At 43.2% G+C, this 19,165-nt stretch overlaps 1 protein-coding gene across 1 annotated transcript in view; it reads right to left on the bottom strand.

The window, feature by feature from the left end:
* LOC110486506 (serine/threonine-protein kinase N1) overlaps positions 1 to 13,445 on the bottom strand; it is a 46,576-nt gene extending 33,131 nt beyond the window's left edge. Inside the window, exon 1 of the mRNA XM_021558149.2 lies at positions 12,652 to 13,445. Coding sequence (XP_021413824.2) covers positions 12,652 to 12,675 — 24 coding nt within the window. The 5' untranslated portion in view covers positions 12,676 to 13,445. The remainder of the gene's footprint in view (positions 1 to 12,651) is intronic.
* Between the last annotated feature and the right edge of the window lie 5,720 nt (positions 13,446 to 19,165).

Genomic DNA, 19,165 nt, shown 5'->3' with positions numbered 1-19,165 from the left:
TAACTCAATAAAGTCAATAAATAGTCAACTTTAACCTGTAAGTATGGCGGGAGATGATGTGTGTGTGCGTGTGGGCATGTTTAACTATACTTATGGGGACCAGAAGTCCCCACAAGTATAGTAAGTCTCTCTGTCCAACTGGGGACATTTTGTTAGTCCCCACTAGGTCAAATGCTATTTCTATGGGGTTTAGTGTTGAGGTTACAATTAGTGTTAGGGTTACAATTAGGTTTAGGGTTAAGAGCTAGGGTTAGGTTTAAAGTTATGGTTAAGGTTAGGTTTTGGGGTTAAGGTTAGGGTTAAGGTTAGAGTAAGAGTTAGAGGTTAGGGAAAATAGGATTTTGAATGGGATTGAATTTTGTGTCCCCACAAGGTTAGATGTACAAGACTGTGTGTGTGTGTGTATGCCAGGAGTGCACGGTCCACAAGTGGGGAAGAGTCTATCCCCATTAAAAGCAGCATTGTGGAGGGGTCCATCTTCTCAAGAGACTTCAATAAATGCAAATGTGTTTGTGTTGCTGACTCTGTCCATTGTGAGAACCACCACAATCAGTCTCTCTGTTCAGGCCTCAGAGGGTTGAAGACTGCATTTCCAAACAACATCCAAAGGGAAGTACAAATGTGTCTCTCTGTGTTCTACTCATGTAGAGCAGTGGATGGAGAATTATGACGTTACCAGGGAATCATTTATTAAAGTAGACTACTTTGTTATCAATGCTCTACTGAACCCACCTGCACAAAGCAGCACATTGTAAACACAGTTGGTGACCTACAACAGTCATCCTGAATATGGTCGTGACACAGAGCAGAGGGAGAATTACTGAGGTGCTTTATGGGACAATAGATTCACAGCCATGTTAACTGATGCCATTCCTTTGATCTTATCTAGTCAGCAGCTTAGAACATGGTGAAAGACACAGAGACAGAGAGTGAGAGACACAGAGACAGAGAGCGAGAGACATAGAGACAGAGACAGGAAGCAAGAGAGACAGAGACAGAGAGTGAGAGACACAGAGACAGAGACAGAGAGTGAGAGACACAGAGACAGAGAGCAAGCGACACAGAGACAGAGACAGGAAGCAAGAGACACAGAGACATAAACAGAGAGTGAGAGACACAGAGACAGAGAGCGAGAGACATAGAGACAGAGACAGGAAGCAAGAGAGACAGAGACATAGACAGAGAGTGAGAGACACAGAGACAGAGCGAGAGACACAGAGACAGAGACAGGAAGCAAGAGAAACAGAGACAGAGAGACACAGAGACAAAGACAGAGAGCGAGAGACACAGAGACAGAGAGCGAGAGACAAACTCCTGGCCCATGGGGTTGTGTATGTCTCTGTGCTTTGACTCCAGGGAAATTGGGGCTCCAAGCTGTGTGACTCCTGGCTCTGACTCAGATGGTCTGGCGTGGGGATTTCCGCAGCGAGCCTGTCCAGGGTCGATAGCTACATCCTCCCACTCACTAAGGCCCAGTGGGGGGTAGGGAGAGATAGATGGAGAGAGGTAGAGAGAGAGAGAGAGAAAGAGAGAGAGCGAGAAAGAGAGAGAGCAAGCGAGCGAGAGAGAGAGAGAGTGAGAGAAAGAGCAAGGGAGAGAGAGAGAGAGAGAGAGAGAGAGAGAGAGAGAGAGAGAGCGAGAGAGAGAGAGAGAAAGGAGGTCTGAATGACTGACTGAGAACCATGCTGTGTTAGACTGTGAACTCCTCTCCACAAACACAGCCTCAGGACAGTGGTGCATGAAAAAAAACAGGGAAGGGAGTGATTTTCCAGCAGACCGATTCAAATCTGCCACAGCTCAGCCGTGACTAATGCCCCACTCAGGGCGTCTGCCTGTGACTGCGCCCGAATACCACGGAAATAACTCAAAATCTATGTTTGTGTGTTTGTTAGAGAGAGAGAGAGAGAGAGAGAGAGAGAGAGAGAGAGAGAGAGAGAGAGAGAGAGAGAGAGAGAGAGAGAGTGAGAAGCAATGCAGCACTAAGATCTACTTAGATTTTTGTGTTGTGGCAAATCTTCTTTGAAAACTTTGTTGGTCTAAGGTCTGATCAGCAATAGTATTGGTTCTCTCTATATCTAGCCCTTTGTCCTCATCTCCCTGTCTCTCTGCCTGGCTCCTGACTCCACCGAAAAGGGCTTCACTGACATGCTTTATAGGTGCTTAATGCTACAGCTCCCTCACCTAGAGGGGTCAGGGAAAGACGCTGCACACTGCACCGAAAGCTCTGAAAAAAGAATGAATTGGAAACAGATTTTAATGGAAACCGAGAGCAGATTAAAAATGATTATGGCAGAGGGGATAAGAGCACGTCCTATAAAGCTGATGATTATCCATCTTTAGTTCTGTTGACGATTACGGCAGGCGTCCGCAAACAGGAAGGCAAAGACAGCACCAATATGTGTGGCTGTATGTTGTTGACTAACGTTCCCAACTGACTAATGAGCACAGTACTGTTGTGTGTTCAAACGATAAAACAGACAAGTATAGCAAAGTGCATCATTCCTTACTCACAGTACACTAAGACGGATGCCTAGTCAACAGTGGGAACACCACTTCAAAATACCCTAAGTTCCCCTAGCGTGATTAATGCAGGGTGGGGTACAATTAAGGAGCTAAAATAAGTGAAGGAGTAAACCGACCTATACAGAGCTATAGTGTGGTTGAGACCCCACAGGAGCAGCAGGAAGGAGAGCTGGAGGGTGGTTACAACTGCCTTACCATCTTTGGGAAATCACAGCAATTATCAAGATGACGTTGCAACATCAGCTCAATTAGGACTCTAACTCACAACCAAACAGTCATTTACGGTACCCTCCATCTGTCATGTATTTCCCCTCTCTCCACTTTCTCTCTCTCTCTCTCTGTCTCTCCAGGCGGTCACTTATTCTAAGCAACATGTTTCAAGGCATGTGAAAAGGACTGCTGTTTGATCCTCACCATTTCTACCTGACCCAGTCTGAAAGTCTGTGTTTTAAGAGAATTATGAGAGGTACAGTTGGTCTTGTGCTCTTCTGTTGTTTTACAGCCAGGTCACGTCTCTCTCTCTCTACTTTTAGACCGAGACTGATAATAGACGTTTTTCCTCGGCTCACATTAATGGCCCCTGGGCAGACAGAACAGACAGCCCACTGTTGGGATGGCAGGGCCGTCGCTGCACCCATCAAGCACCGCGTCTGTGCTCCTCTTACACCCTACACCATTCCCACAGAGCAGACGCTATCACATGACCTCACTGGGAGGCTACCTCATCACAATTACCCTAGGTAACCACAATCAGGTCACTGCATGGGCAATGCCTGGCCTTGCTCTTATCTTCCTAGAACAGACTGACTTGCTCACAGGTCCCAGTGGTCACAGCACTGGGGAATGTCTCACCTTCACACCTCAAAATGGTGCCTCCCTCCCAGCTAAAGAGCACACCAAAACAATGCTGCTCAGCATAGATTCCACTTGAAGCTGGAATCCTTAATAGTGAAGCATCCACCTCCGTTTGCGATATTACAACAACAAAGACGTTCCTGCAAACTGTTTTTCCAGAAGAGCACAATATGTACTGCATTTTTTACCATGCTGGGTAACTCTCCTCAGTTCGCAAACCAAATCAATAACAACGGTGGTGGGGCAGCCAGGGGCGCTGTTTCCCCCTACTGCAGATTCCATCTTTAAGCATTGAATGTCAAAATCAACTAAATTCAAACAAAGTCCTTTAGCGACATTATTTGGGGTTGATCTGTAACAGCCTGTGGCAGCTGTACCCAAATAATGGAAGCATTGTTGTAGGTTGGTAGTGCCCCTTGACCCATGGAAAACTTCCAAGGTAAGTCAAAAAGCAATATTTTTTACCTTTATTTTAGTAAATACAAGTATTACTGAATTATGAAAGCTATCCGTTTGCGATTTCAGCACCACAGATGGCCCAGTCAGTCAGTCAGTCAGTCAGTCAGTCAGAATGCTGCCTCTGGCTGTGATTACAAAGACACTCATTACTACCCATTTATACAGAGATAAAACATTGGCTCCTTCACGACTCCAATCAGCAACCTCATTTCCTACTCACTCTAAAATGGTGCTTATGCTTGGCCAATTGGAGTAAAATATGGTGCCCCCACATAACATTGTTTCAGGCATTTCTTTGTTGTAACACATTCCACATGACTGTATGTTTGTTTATTCCATGTGTAACTCTGTGTTGTTGACTGGATGTTTGTTTTACTCCATGTGTAACTCTGTGTTGTTGACTGGATGTTTGTTTTACTCCATGTGTAACTCTGTGTTGTTGTATGTGTCGAACTGCTTTGCTTTATCTTGGCCAGGTCGCAGTTGTAAATGAGAACTTGTTCTCAACTAGCCTACCTGGTTAAATAAAGGTGAAGTAAAAAATATACAAATTCCTCAATCCACCACAAGCCCATGAGACCCCAGGCTTCAAAACGTCACTCACAATAATTTACACAACATCCATCACAACTGCACTGAGCAGTATAGTCACAAACAACAGGTCTGGCTGCCCCATGTCACCGTGGAGGACAGTCTTTCATGATCCATCCATGATCAGGGTGGGTTGGCAGTAATCATAACTAATCCTGTGAGGCAAGCCAGTGGGCATTTAGCCAGCATGGCAGAACAGAGCAGAACTATAGCTGGACTGACAAAGGAACAGCTCTTGTTAAGACTGACTGGATGGGCAAGGTAGGTTTGGCTTTGTGACATGCCCATGGGGACATGGGTTGGGATCATGTATACTAGCTTAACATAACCACTCCAGTGCCTTGCGAAAGTATTCGGCCCCCTTGAACTTTGCGACCTTTTGCCACATTTCAGGCTTCAAACAAAATATATAAAACTGTATTTTTTTGTGAAGAATCAACAACAAGTGGGACACAATCATGAAGTGGAACGACATTTATTGGATATTTCAAACTTTTTTAACAAATCAAAAACTGAAAAATTGGGCGTGCAAAATTATTCAGCCCCTTTACTTTCAGTGCAGCAAACTCTCTCCAGAAGTTCAGTGAGGATCTCTGAATGATCCAATGTTGACCTAAATGACTAATGATGATAAATACAATCCACCTGTGTGTAATCAAGTCTCCGTATAAATGCACCTGCACTGTGATAGTCTCAGAGGTGCGTCAAAAGCGCAGAGAGCATCATGAAGAACAAGGAACACACCAGACAGGTCCGAGATACTGTTGTGAAGAAGTTTAAAGCCAGATTTGGATGCAAAAAGATTTCCCAAGCTTTAAACATCCCAAGGAGCACTGTGCAAGCGATAATATTGAAATGGAAGGAGTATCAGACCACTGCAAATCTACCAAGACCTGGCCGTCCCTCTAAACTTTCAGCTCATACAAGGAGAAGACTGATCAGAGATGCAGCCAAGAGGCCCATGATCACTCTGGATGAACTGCAGAGATCTACAGCTGAGGTGGGAGACTCTGTCCATAGGACAACAATCAGTCGTATATTGCACAAATCTGGCCTTTATGGAAGAGTGGCAAGAAGAAAGCCATTTCTTAAAGATATCCATAAAAAGTGTAGTTTAAAGTTTGCCACAAGCCACCTGGGAGACACACCAAACATGTGGAAGAAGGTGCTCTGGTCAGATGAAACCAAAATTGAACTTTTTGGCAACAATGCAAAACGTTATGTTTGGCGTAAAAGCAACACAGCTGAACACACCATCCCCACTGTCAAACATGGTGGTGGCAGCATCATGGTTTGGGCCTGCTTTTCTTCAGTAGGGACAGGGAAGATGGTTAAAATTGATGGGAAGATGGATGGAGCCAAATTCAGGACCATTCTGGAAGAAAACCTGATGGAGTCTGCAAAAGACCTGAGACTGGGACGGAGATTTGTCTTCCAACAAGACAATGATCCAAAACATAAAGCAAAATCTACAATGGAATGGTTCAAAAATAAACATATCCAGGTGTTAGAATGGCCAAGTCAAAGTCCAGACCTGAATCCAATCGAGAATCTGTGGAAAGAACTGAAAACTGCTGTTCACAAATGCTCTCCATCCAACCTCACTGAGCTCGAGCTGTTTTGCAAGGAGGAATGGGAAAAAATGTCAGTCTCTCGATGTGCAAAACTGATAGAGACATACCCCAAGCGACTTACAGCTGTAATCGCAGCAAAAGGTGGCGCTACAAAGTATTAACTTAAGGGGGCTGAATAATTTTGCACGCCCAATTTTTCAGTTTTTGATTTGTTAAAAAAGTTTGAAATATCCAATAAATGTCGTTCCACTTCATGATTGTGTCCCACTTGTTGTTGATTCTTCACAAAAAAATACAGTTTTATATCTTTATGTTTGAAGCCTGAAATGTGGCAAAAGGTCGCAAAGTTCAAGGGGGGCGAATACTTTCGCAAGGCACTGTATATACTGAACAAAAATATAAACGCAACATGTAAAGTGTTGGTCCCATGTTTCATGAGCTGAAATAAAAGATCCCAGAAATGTTCCATACGCACGCACACAAAGCTTATTTCTCTCAAATTCTGTGCACAAATTTGTTAACATCCCCGTTAATGAGCATTTCTCATTTGCCAAGATAATCTATCCACCTGACAGATGTGACATATCAAGAAGCTGATTTAATAGCATGATTTTTACACAGGTGCACCTTGGGCTAGGGACAATAAAAGGCCACTCTAAAATGTGAAGTTTTGTCACACAATGCCACAGATGTCTGAAGTTTTGAGGGAGCATGCAATTGGCATGCTGACTGCAGGAATGTCCACCAGAGAGGTTGCCAGAGAATTTAATGTTTAATTCTCTACCATAAGCCGCCTCCAACGTCATTTTAAAGAATTTGGCAGTACGTCCAACTGTCCTCACAACCGCTGACAAAGTGTAGCCACGCCAGCCCAGGACCTGCACATCCGGCTTCTTCACCTGCGGGTTCGTCTGAGACCAGCCACCTGAATAGCTGATGAAACTGAAGAGTATTTCTGTCTGTAATAAAGCCCTTTTGTGGGGAAAAACTAATTCTGCTTGGCTGGGCCTGGCTGCCCAGTGGGTGGGCCTATGCCCTCCCAGGCCCATGCATATCTGCCCAGTCATGCGCCCTTGCCCAGTCATGTGAAATACATAGATTAGGGGCTGATTAATTTATTTAAATGGTCTGATTTCCTTATATGAACTGTAACTCAGTAAAATCGTTGAAATTGTTGAATGTTGCGTTTATATTTTTGTTCAGTATTTATACAAAATAATACTTTTCGGGATGGTAAAACATTTTCAGTGTAAAATTCAACGACTAAAACCAGATATAATGTCTGTCAAAAAGATAATGGACCTATATATCTTAAATAAGATCATCTTTGAGAAGTAACAATAATCAAAATGAAAAACTAGACGGTTAGAATATAAATTTCCTAAAATGTCATGGCATTGGGCCCCCATTGATTTTGTTATAATGTTTGAGTCACTCAGATAGCATAAGAACACGGCATAAGCCATGGCAAAATGTGAAGAAATGCAGGAAACTAGCTTTAAACTGGTAAAAATGGCTCTCCACTCCATGGCAAAATGATGTCTCTGCAGTCAAGAGAGCCTCTAAAATGTTCAGTCGGAGATCGCGCCATTGACCACGCCCACCACCAAAGCCCGATTTTGATTCAGAAAATAATTGTGCACTCCATCTCTACAGCTGGGCAGAGTGCAGCCAGGTCTAAGGGAGGATAGGATATATTTCCACAGAGCCAGTTTAATCCTGGAGTGAAGGGCTGGGACTGGGGGTGAGGGTGGGTTTTGGGTGTAATGCCACCATGGGAGTGGGTCAGGACAGAAATGTCCAGGGTCTCCTAATCCTATTATCAATGGAGCTATCAGCACCGACAGCTGGAGACAAAACAGTTTTTGTTTGCGTGATGAGGAGCCCGTCTAAAGAAGAACCATAGTGTTTTTTTCTCTTTTTAATATACAGCGCAACAGGTGTCTGGGGCTTAGTCGGCCTGAGTGTGGAGGACGTCTTTGATGCCATTAAAGAAATGTACTGACAGAGGAAATGTTTCCAGTCTCCTGCGCGATCAATAAAAAGCCATTTGGCAAAAAGCAAAAAAAAGGCAGAGAATCATTGAACATACATAATGACCAGCTGGCTGCAACCACTCACAGAGAGTTCACAGAGATCCTCTTGAGCATTGATAAGGACAGCAGAAAACCAAAAGATATAAAAAATGCATGAGAGGAGGGCTGCAATGTAAGTTTATAAGGGTGGTGTGTTATCAATGCACAAGACCCAAATACCCAGGGGGATTCCTGCTTTACACTCAGTGAAGCTGTCTGGGGAGCAGGGAGTAAGCAAATAAACAAACATCAAATCAATACATGAGAGAGAGAAAGAGACGGAGGACGACTAAGTGGGGGAGAGAGAGAGAGAGAGAGAGAGAGAGAGAGAGAGAGAGAGAGAGAGAGAGGGAGAGAGAGACGGAGGACGACTAAGTGGGGGAGAGAGAGAGAGAGAGAGAGACGGAGGACGACTAAGTGGGGGAGAGAGAGAGAGAGAGAGAGAGAGACCAATACACCCTGATGGACTAAGCCCTACTATATGCACTGGATAATATGGATAATGTGTGAGAAGGGGAAACTGAGGGAAAGAGAAAGAGTGAGATCAGTCTTATGGACTGAAAGAAAGGGAGAGGTCTTATAAGGACTGAGTAATGTGCTCTAGCTCTGCTCATTTGAGACCCCCATCCCTTCCAAAAAAAAAACATTCTGCCCTCCAGTAAAGCCTTGTTGAGGTATTGAGCGGAAATAGAACAATCAAGCCCAATCACTCTGCAGAGTATAGGTCTGCTCCGACAGGGACGTCTATCATTGCCAACGTGCCTGCTTGATCTCAATCAGCAATCTCTCAGTATCTATGTGTAGCCAATCTACTGCTCCTGGAGATAACATTCTTCTCCATGCTAAAATCTACACTGAACAAAAATATAAATGCAACATGTGAAGTGTTGGTCCCATGTTTCATGAGCTGAAATAAAATATCCCAGAAATGTTCCATACGCACAAAAAGCTTATTTCTCTCAAATGTTGTGCACTAATTTGTTTACATCCCTGTTTGTGATCATTTCTCCTTCACCAAGATAATCCATCCATCTGACAGGTTCAACATATCAAGAAGCTGATTAAACAGCATGATCATTACAAATGTGCAGTTTTGTCACACAACACAATACCAGAGATGTCTCCAGTTTTGAGGGAGCATGCAATTGGCATGTCGACTGCAGGAATGTCCACCAGAGCTGTTGCCAGAGAATTTAATGTTAATTTCTCTACCATATGCCGGCCTCCAATGTTGTTCTAGATCATTTGGCAGTACATTCAACCTGCCTCACAACCGTAGACCACGTGTAACCGCGCCAGCCCAGGACCTCCACATCCGGCTTCTTCACCTGCGGGATCGTCTGAGACCAGCCACCAGGACAGCTGATGAAACTGTGCGTTTGCACAACTGAAGAATTTCTGCACAAACTGTCAGAAAACATCTCAGGGAAGCTCATCTGCGTACTTGTCGTCCTCACCAGGGTCTTGACCTGATTGCAGTTCAGCGTCGTAACACGGGCAAATTGTCATCTTTTTATGGCCACTGGCACGCTGGAAAAGTGTGCTCTTCACAGATGAATCCCGGTTTCAACTGTACCGGGCAGATGGCAGACATGACGTTATGAACTGAGTTCCCCATGGTGGCGGTGGGGTTATAGTATGGGCAGGCATAAGCTACGGACAATGAACACAATTGCATTTTATCGATGGCAATTTGAATGCACAGACACACCGTGACAAGATCCAGAGGCTCATTGTTGTGCCATTCATCTGCCGCAATCACCTCATGTCGCAAGGATCTGTACACAATTCCTGGAAGCTTAAAATGTCACTGTTCTTCTATGGCCTGCATACTCACCAGACATGTCACCCATTGAGCATGTTTGCAACAGCGTTTTCCAGTTCCCGCCAATATCCAGCCACTTCCCACAGTCATTGAAGAGGAGTGGGACAACATTCCACAGGCCACAATCAACAGCCTGATCAACTCAATGCTAATGAAATGTGTCGCGCTGCATGGGGCAAATGGTGGTCACACCAGATACTGACTGGTTTTCAGATCCACGCTCCTACTTTTTTTAAGGTATCTGTGACCAACAGATGCATATCTGTATTCCCAGTCATGTGAAATCCATAGATTAGGGCCTAATGAATTTATTTAAATTGACTGATTTCCTTATATGAACTGTAACACAGTAACATATTTCAAATTGTTGAATGTTGCGTTAATATTTTTGACCAGTGTAAAAACAGAAATTGGGGATTGTTTTCTGGATACATTAAACCCCATTGAAATGCTTGTGTGCACTGGGTGTTTTCAAATAAGCTGAAAGGGTAGTAAAGATCCCTGAAAGATATGAATGTCCTGCAAGGCCTATTATTATGTTGTATCTTTTCCATCCAAAGCAATATTTTCTCTCTCATTGCAAAACGAGCAAAACATAACTGAAAAAGAAGAGTGAAGAACCTAGGCCTAGAGGTAGAACAAGAGAATACAAAACATGAACAACGAACATTTAGGCCCTGTTACCCTCCTCTGATGTGTGTTGGCCACAGTCACAGTGCTAGCTTTCCAGGAGTCAGGAAACCTTCTCTTTCATGGAAACACTAACTTACGTCAGTCAAGATTGGCCACCCCCAATTTTATAGTCATAAGCATTATTATGTACATGCCATTTTATTGAGTACATTTAAAAACAAATGATTGACAAACTAAAACAAACGAAAATTCCTCGGGGAATAAATCTGACAGTGGCACCATTGGAAGGAACTTACTGTAGCCTACATGTGTCCTTGATACCGGATGCTTACCTGACACTGACACCTAGTGATATAGGCTTAGGCTACTTGCTGACCCAGTGTTCAGTAGGTCATACTTTACATGATGTTACACTGGCCCGCCCTGGGCATAAGCAACATAAGTGGTCGCTTAGGGCCTCCAGCCGATAGGGGGCCCCGACCCCAAACATTTTTTTTTTTAAAGAACTCCGTCACTTATTGTTGAGAGTTAGAATAGTAGAATAGTAGAATTCACACGGTGCAATTTAGAAATGTTGTTGTGCATCAGTAGTTTCTCTTGTTATGTCAATCACTGACGGTCACTCAATTAGCCCATGTCTAGCCAGCTATCTAAACTTGTAGTAATCATGGTCAAATTATAGACCAGGCACAAAGGGCACGTGCCCAGGGGCCCTGACCTCCTGGGGGACCCCATTGATTTTATTAGTCACTCTCACTCAGATATCATATCAACATGGTATAAGTCATGAAAAATTTGCAGAATTGCAGGATATTAGCTTTAAAACTGCAAAAATGTCCGTCCGCCCTATTGCAAAAAACAATTGAATATCAAGAAATGAGCTGTAAAACTGCAAATTCTTCCCTCCGCCCCAAGGCAAATTAGTAGATTTGCAGGAAATGTGTTAGAAAATTGCCAAATGTTCTCTCCTCTCCATGGCAAAATGTAAAAAATGCATGCAAACTTGCTTTAAAACTGCAACATTTTCTCTGCGCCCCATGGCAACATTTCTGAAGTGGCAGGAAGGTATCTCTAAAGTTTTTTCTATTTCAACTTATTTTAGAAGAAAAAAGGCTGCATCTACACAGGCAGCCCAATTTTGATCTTTTGGTCATTAAGTAGTATTTTGACCAATCAGATCAGGTCTGAAAACGAGGTGATATGAAAAGATCTGATGTGATTGGTCAAAAGAACAATTTGTAGAAAAATATCAGAATTGGGCTGCCTGTGTAAACATGTATATTTGACCACATCTGTACACTGAAAGTCGATTACATGTAATACACTAACTTAAAATAGAATGTGTCGTTTTATTTCTTATTATTTGAGCTTTGTACTGGACCACTGACTTTGGTCTGACCCAAACTCGGTGGGTTTCCTGCAAGGCTGCTGCAGACATATATTAATATGTTGGGTTCTGGCTTAAGTTCAACATGGCCTCTAATTTGTAACAATTCCCTCCTATGCAGTTTCCTGAACTGAGATGACACCTGTGTAAGCAGCATAAGGTAACATGACCTGTTTAATTAGGTCCTTGACTCTGACACCCTCCACTGTAACTCACCTGAGTGGAACAACTATGTACCACAAGAAATAGCCCTCTAATGCTCCATACAGGTCTCTTCCATATGGCCGGTGAGGTATAACAAGTAAATATATGTGTGTACAGTATTTGTTGGTCTACACATCATCAGTACGTCATTACTTTTGTCGGACATATTTGTGCGGGTGTAGACTGCTTTGGTAACACACACAATAAGCACCTGCCATTATTATGCCCTGTTAGACCATTGCAAACATGGGGGACAGAAAACACAGACCTAACGTTTCAAGGTGATGGTGTGGGTGTGGACGACAGGCTCAGTCGGTTATACCTGTCTAACTTTGGCCCGATGTACTAGTAGAGTACCTGTCCACCATCAGTCCCTGTCGTGCAAAGACGTCACCACGACCCCAATTAGAAGAAGTAGTCTACAAATATGACATGCATGCATCTCTTCGAATAGGACAAACACAGGCTAACATAATATGTTAAATCAAGGAAAACCCCTGTCCAATGTTAACTTGGAAAACTTACTTGCATCGAGTCGTTGTTAGCCATCTGGTGTCTTGTGTATCACACAGGCTACCACAGCGGTGGGATGACAAATTCTTCTTCAATGTAGCTGATGAATTCTTGATTATCAAATCATTTTAGTGATCTACGACACCATCAAATCAGTTCCTGTCCGTTTGGAGTTATTTGCAGTCAAAGAGCAGGCCAACATTGGCGAATACCCTCAGCACTTTAAAACGACAGTGAACTGTACGGAGAGTTAACGGGCGCCTCTCTGCCCAGGTGAGCGAGAGCATCGACAAAATAAACATTGTAGGCCTCTCATTCTCTTCTTTAGTCCATGTTCCAAAAGAGCAAGAAGTTACGTATCACCGTGTCCACCTTTCAACTATGTTGTGTAGTTTGAAGGCTGACGTTGACTGGTTCATCTGACATTCTACCCCATGTAATTGGAGAACATGACAGCTACAGAAATAATACTAAATTGACATAATTCAATTGTTCACTCACTCTCGAAAATCTACATTATTATTAGGCTATTATTTCCATGCATTGCATCGTCAAGCCTATAATCGGTTTATGAACAAGAACCGTTATGTCTACATAACATAGCCTCCCGCTTACGTAGCCTACCGCTCACCTTATCCTTTCCAGTTTAAATCCAGGCGAAATATCTATAAACCACAAAAAAATACCTGACATTTTGTTACTGTGAGAAAAATTAATGCTATCCTACGCCACTCCTCCCTTGCTGAGAGCTCTTTTGTGCGTGCCTGGTCGTCAATCAACAGTTTAAAAACGGTCTGATGCTCGTTGCTCGTGGGGGCAACTAACCAGTGAGGGTAGCTGAGTGCAAGTGAGGGGCGCGCGTCGTATTGGTCATGTGATCACTACAATTGCAATAAACTTGTTGGCGATAAATCACAATTTTGCGCCTTTAGTAATTTCATAGAGCGAGCCCTCCTTCACCACTTGGCAAATCTAAAAACGACTTATCGGTGATATCGTCTTATTCATATGGGCCGAGTCTGCTTACCTTACCATTGTTCATTTGTTGTAGTGGAACTAAATGGATTGAGAAAGACTTAATGGTATGGATTTAATATTGTACAGGGTAGGTTTAGGCTAAGCGACTCTTTGTCCGACTGGCCATCACTGAATGAGATTAGCGAAGCCTAGTGGTTAGCTGGCCAAACTGTAGCTCAAACTACATGACATTTCGTCTCTGAAAGGTTGCAACCTGGAGTCAGGGGTAGACGTAACATAGTAAACGAAAATCCGTGACTCAAATTACTATGATATGTTACATTATGTGTGTGTGTGTCCATCATCCATTTCGTATGATATGCTACGAATTTCCATTCGTATGATATGTTACGAATTGCAATTTGGCCAATATGTTACAAATTTGAAATATGTGTGATATGTTACAAATTCCAATTTGTTGTCACTAAAATTAGCTAGGTGGCAAATGCTAACATTAGCTAGGCTAGGGGTTAAGGTTAGGAGTTAGGTTAAAGGGCAAAGTAGTAAGTAGTTGCAAAGTTGCTCAAATGCTACAGTTGTCTGTGATGAGATTTGAATACACAACCTTTGGATTGCTAGACATTTGCATTATACACCCACCAATATACCTTCCTTTTATTGTTGCCTTTAGTAACCTTCAGTCTTATGTAACCATACCAAATGTAACATATCATACTTTTAGCCTAGTGGTTAGAGCGTTGGGCCAGTAACCAAAAGGTTGCTGGATCGAATCCCAGAGCCGACAATGGCAAAATCTGTTGTTCTGCCCGAGTAAGCCACTGTTCCCCGGGCGCTGAAGATGTGGATGTCGATTAAGGCAGCCCCCCGCACCTCTCTGATTCAGAGATTGGGTTAAATACGGAAGACACATTTCAGTTGAACGCATTCAGTTGTACAACTGACTAGGTATCCCCCTTTCCCTAATTTAAGTGTCCCATTTACTATGTTACTTCTAGTATGAGGAAACCTGAACATGGTACATTGTGAGGCAACCGATCACACTTCAGTGGAGCCTACTTCAGTGGAGGAAACCCCTCTGTCTAGACAAGAAGCACAACATGGCATCGGTCTTTCACAGTAGGTTATGCTGTCAGCATTTCAATGTGTTTGTTGCCATTGCCAACCTAGTTACAAAATAGCAAAAAATAGAAAGAGCTAGTTGAAAGTCATTTTATTTCTAAATGGTTATATTAACGTACTTAACAATACATGTATCAGACACAAGCCTAAAAAATATCTTAAATAGTAAATGACTATACAGTAGGCCTATCACAGTCTACAAACATTACTCAAATATAAACCACCTTAATAGCAAAAGTTGAATAATCAAATCCTTTTAGCAAAATTGAGCTTGGAAATAATATTAGATTTTCCAAACTCTGATTAGGCCTATAATGTACTTAATAGTATGCCTCTGGTGATCATTTGAACTATAAATGTTTGATGATGGACAGTCATGTCTATACAGATGTAGGATCTTCATTTGAGGAAATAATCCTGCGGCAACAGGAAATGTGAATTATTATGCGGATTATAATTCAATTGACATTTCACATCATAAGGGAAAATCTAATCTGACATTTCAAAGTGGAAATGACAAACCTCCGAAGTCTTTATAAACCTCAAATACACTACATGCTTTAAATGTCCTGCATAGCAGGAAAGTTATCCTGCAACAGGGTGATTCAATTAAGACCCTACACCTGTAGCTACTGTCTGGAATAGATTATTGCATATCATTGCATGTTGTACTAGGAATATAGTACTACAGCTACTTGATTTATTTCTTTTCTAAAATGCATTGGTGCAGTAAATGCATTGTATCCATAGCATTCATCTTCACATAGTATCATTTGGGATGTATTTATGAACTGTTGTCCAACATCCAACACACTCACCACCCACCTCTAACCACAGGCATAGTTTGATTGGGTCAGGATTGCATCATGGGGTTCACCCTGTCCCCGACAGAGCTGTTTACACGACATTAGCGAGCCCATTCAATCCGACCCACGGGTAGTTTGAGTTTGTTTTGGGTGGGGGAAAATCGTTTTTTGAAAAAGTCTAAAACCAAATCAAAACTGTTTAGAAATGATAATGGATGTACATGTATAGGCTCTTCACTCTGTCCAGCTTGATAACAGTAATTGAAACGAAAGCTAGCGACAAATTCAAATATTTTTGGACAGTGGACTATTGTTTTGCAAGAAAATAATACATTTTTAATGCGTCCCTCCGGACGCGGTGAAGACCGAATGCGGCCCACGGGCAAAATGAGTTGGACACCCCTGGTTTAAAGAACTGAATGCATTACATAAATATCCTTTTCACAAATGCTGCATTCAAACTGAAATAAGTTGTCATACACAGCATCACATACATTTATAATATCACCATGTGGATACATACAGATATACTTTTAAAAATATTAGCCTGTCAAAATAGTTTCATAGATGTGCTTGCACAATACTAACATTTTATATCCCACTGTACTGATAATGGATAGAAGACAGATTACATGGGGTTACAGTATTTGTTTACAGTAGTCTAACTCAACCATTAGGTGGCAGTGTTCATCTACCTCTATTTACAAACGGAACTAAAAGAGGACATACAGTATAATAGCCTTTAATAATTAATGCAAATAAAAAATTAATGGACACTATATATACCTGTATAGATGATACAATTAGAACGAATTTGCATAAATAAACAACAATTCTCATTAAGTCTAAACTAAATGATGTGCAACTGATATTACTAATATTGCACAATTCACCATACATTTCTGATTGCACATAACAGTAAAATTATATAAAAATTGCTTTATATTTGACATCTCGACTGAAACCCTACCCAGCCATTGTGCAGCCTTCCCAAATAGGATGTACATACATGACATACTATAGTAGACCTGACACCAAGGTAGTACAAGCAGGAATCAAAACTGCTGGGTATTCAGAACTCCAAAACAGAGACCGGTGGCTCATAGTTTAAATCAATTTGTTGATAAATCAACTGTTTACATGGAGATAGATGAAGGATATTCATTTGACAAATGTAGCATACATTTGAGGCTTTGTTTGAGGCTTCAGGAACCTAGTTTCCCCCTCCGTTAAGCCATTATGGCATTGGTCAAACACAGCACTTATTTAGTACAATGTTAAAGTCCTTCCAACACTTCATATCCAGTTTCCCATCTCACAGCATTGCCTCATCACTACTGCAAATAACTCCCTCTCCTGGGGCGTATTTAATAAAGGGCAATGTATGTTGATGTAATTCTCTGAACAGTTAGTTACATTTGTATCAGTGCTCCGAGTGTTGTGCTCTCTCTGTGTGGTAGTGTCACTGTCTCGGACTTCTGTTTCTCTCCTATCATGACATCATTTGTAACCTCGGGAAACCCATTGAATAAAGGCCGACCCAAGAAATGAGGTTATAGCTTTGGAATGCAGGGTGAGACCCCCCACCACCACTACTGTGTGAAAGGCAGAGCAGAACAAGGACATCCTTCTCTCACCCTCCCTCTTTTCCTGTGTGATTGACAGGCCAATTATTTTGAGACATTGCGCTCTCCTTAAAAAGGGTGTTCTTCTACAGACAAAGGATTGTGTCAATTCAAAGCAGTCCATTTGGTCCAGACCGTAGCTAGCAGCAGTATTTTCTCCACAAACAAAACAGGTTCTCTGAGGATTTGAAGCTGATGATAATTTAACACAACCAAGTCTAAACTAGTCCCACTTACCTGTAACATTTAAAATAATCAACAAGTGTACTATCATAACTATCGCTCAGAATAAGGTTCATACTGTACAGTTAATCAAATTTGGATTTTGGTTCAAAGCAATACGTGTAGTATTGTGTATTATATGTGTATTATTAAAGTATATTAGTTGCAGTACCAATGGGGGATGTGCCATTCTTAATTCTCCACTGATGAGTAACAATATATACCATTCTCTGAAGATTAGTTTGACAATACAGTGAATGTGGATTTCTATGTAGATATGAAGTTAGAATGTATAGCATGCTCTTTTTGTGAGATGGTGTGGTTTGATCAGTGTACAGTGTACTTCGCTGTTATGTTGGCCCATCTCATGAATTTGTAGTGTGGAGATGCAGTGCCAACTTGTGTCGTGTGAATACAGTATGCAGTGCATAGATATGACAGTGATGAGTGGTGTGTCCTCCTCCTTCCCTGGCTTTCAGTGCTGTGTCTCCAGCTCCACCACGGTCCAGTCTCCCTGGGGGGAGCTGCCCTGGCTGTCTGGGGAGTAGCTGCTGACAGAGGTGACAGTGGCAGAGGGGGGACTGAGCGGGGACAGCAGGTTGGGCCACATGCTGCTCTCCAGGGGGCTCAGGGTGCCCCCGCTGCCCACAGGCAGCAGGAGCAGAGGGGGGCAGCCCCTGTCTCCAGACATCAGCAAGGTTTGGTTGATGAGCTGCTGGACGATGTCCACCTTCTTGCTCCAGTCCAGATCCGTTGGAGGAATGGGACGCGGCCCCTGCTGGCGTGAGTCTGGCCAAGTCTGCTTGGATGTCCACTTCTCCTGCTGCATCCTTGTTTCCCTCTCTCTGTTCTGCTCTCTTTCCTCACTCTCGTCCTCGCTGGTTTCCATGGCCTCATAGATGGTGCATAGCCCAGAGGATGGGGAGAGCATGACTGCAGACGGACTCCTCAACTGCTGCTGCTGTTGTTTCTGCTGCTGTCTGAGCTGTTGTTTGAGTTGTTGCTCCAGCTCTAGCTGCCACTGCAGCACCTGGCGGCGGTGTCTGTGCTCCTGCTGCTGCTGCTGGAGTTGGAGCTGGAGGAGCTCCCGACGCTGCCTCTCCAGCCGCATCTGCTGCTCCTGCCTCAGACACTCCTCCTCCAGCCACTGCCTCTTCTGCCTCTCCTGCTCTCTCAGGTGCTTCTGGTGCTGCTCCAGCCTGCACAGCTGACCGTTGGCTACAGCTGCAGACTGGAGGGACCTGGAGGTGGTGTCGGTGGGTCTCCTGTTGCACTGCTGCTCTGCGAGGTAGTGGGCGTTCACTACGAGATGAGGAAGCTGGATGTGGTCCTCTTCCTGTAGGCCCATGGTTGGCTCATCCCCCCGTAGGCCCATGGTTGGCGCATCCCGATTCTTCTCCTCCAGTAGGCCCACGGGTGGCTCGCTCTGCTTCTGTTGTGACTGGTGGGACTCCTCGGTCTCCGCTTCATCACTCTTGGGCCCTCCTGCTAGACAGTCAAGATAACTTGGGATGTGCGTTAGAGACGCATGCACCAAAAAGGAGGGGTAGGACAGCATCCAGGGCCAGAGGATTCAAGGAGAAGAATCAAAAGGAGTGGAGGGAAGACGTAAAGCAAAACGAGGGAAGTGCTGAGGGATTGACGTCTTTACACAAAGGAATAAAGTAAACAAAAACCTCTGTCTCGATCAGTTGAAAAAGGACAAATAAATGAAGTTTGACCACAGTGTACTATTCTGTTAGGTTTGTTATAATACTTAGATGAGCCAATACATAA

This window comes from Oncorhynchus mykiss, chromosome 13, assembly GCF_013265735.2.
Source record: "Oncorhynchus mykiss isolate Arlee chromosome 13, USDA_OmykA_1.1, whole genome shotgun sequence".
NCBI classification, from domain to species: domain Eukaryota; kingdom Metazoa; phylum Chordata; class Actinopteri; order Salmoniformes; family Salmonidae; genus Oncorhynchus; species Oncorhynchus mykiss.
Note: the sequence above shows the minus strand (reverse complement) of the source record. Positions and strands in the feature narration are given on the sequence as shown.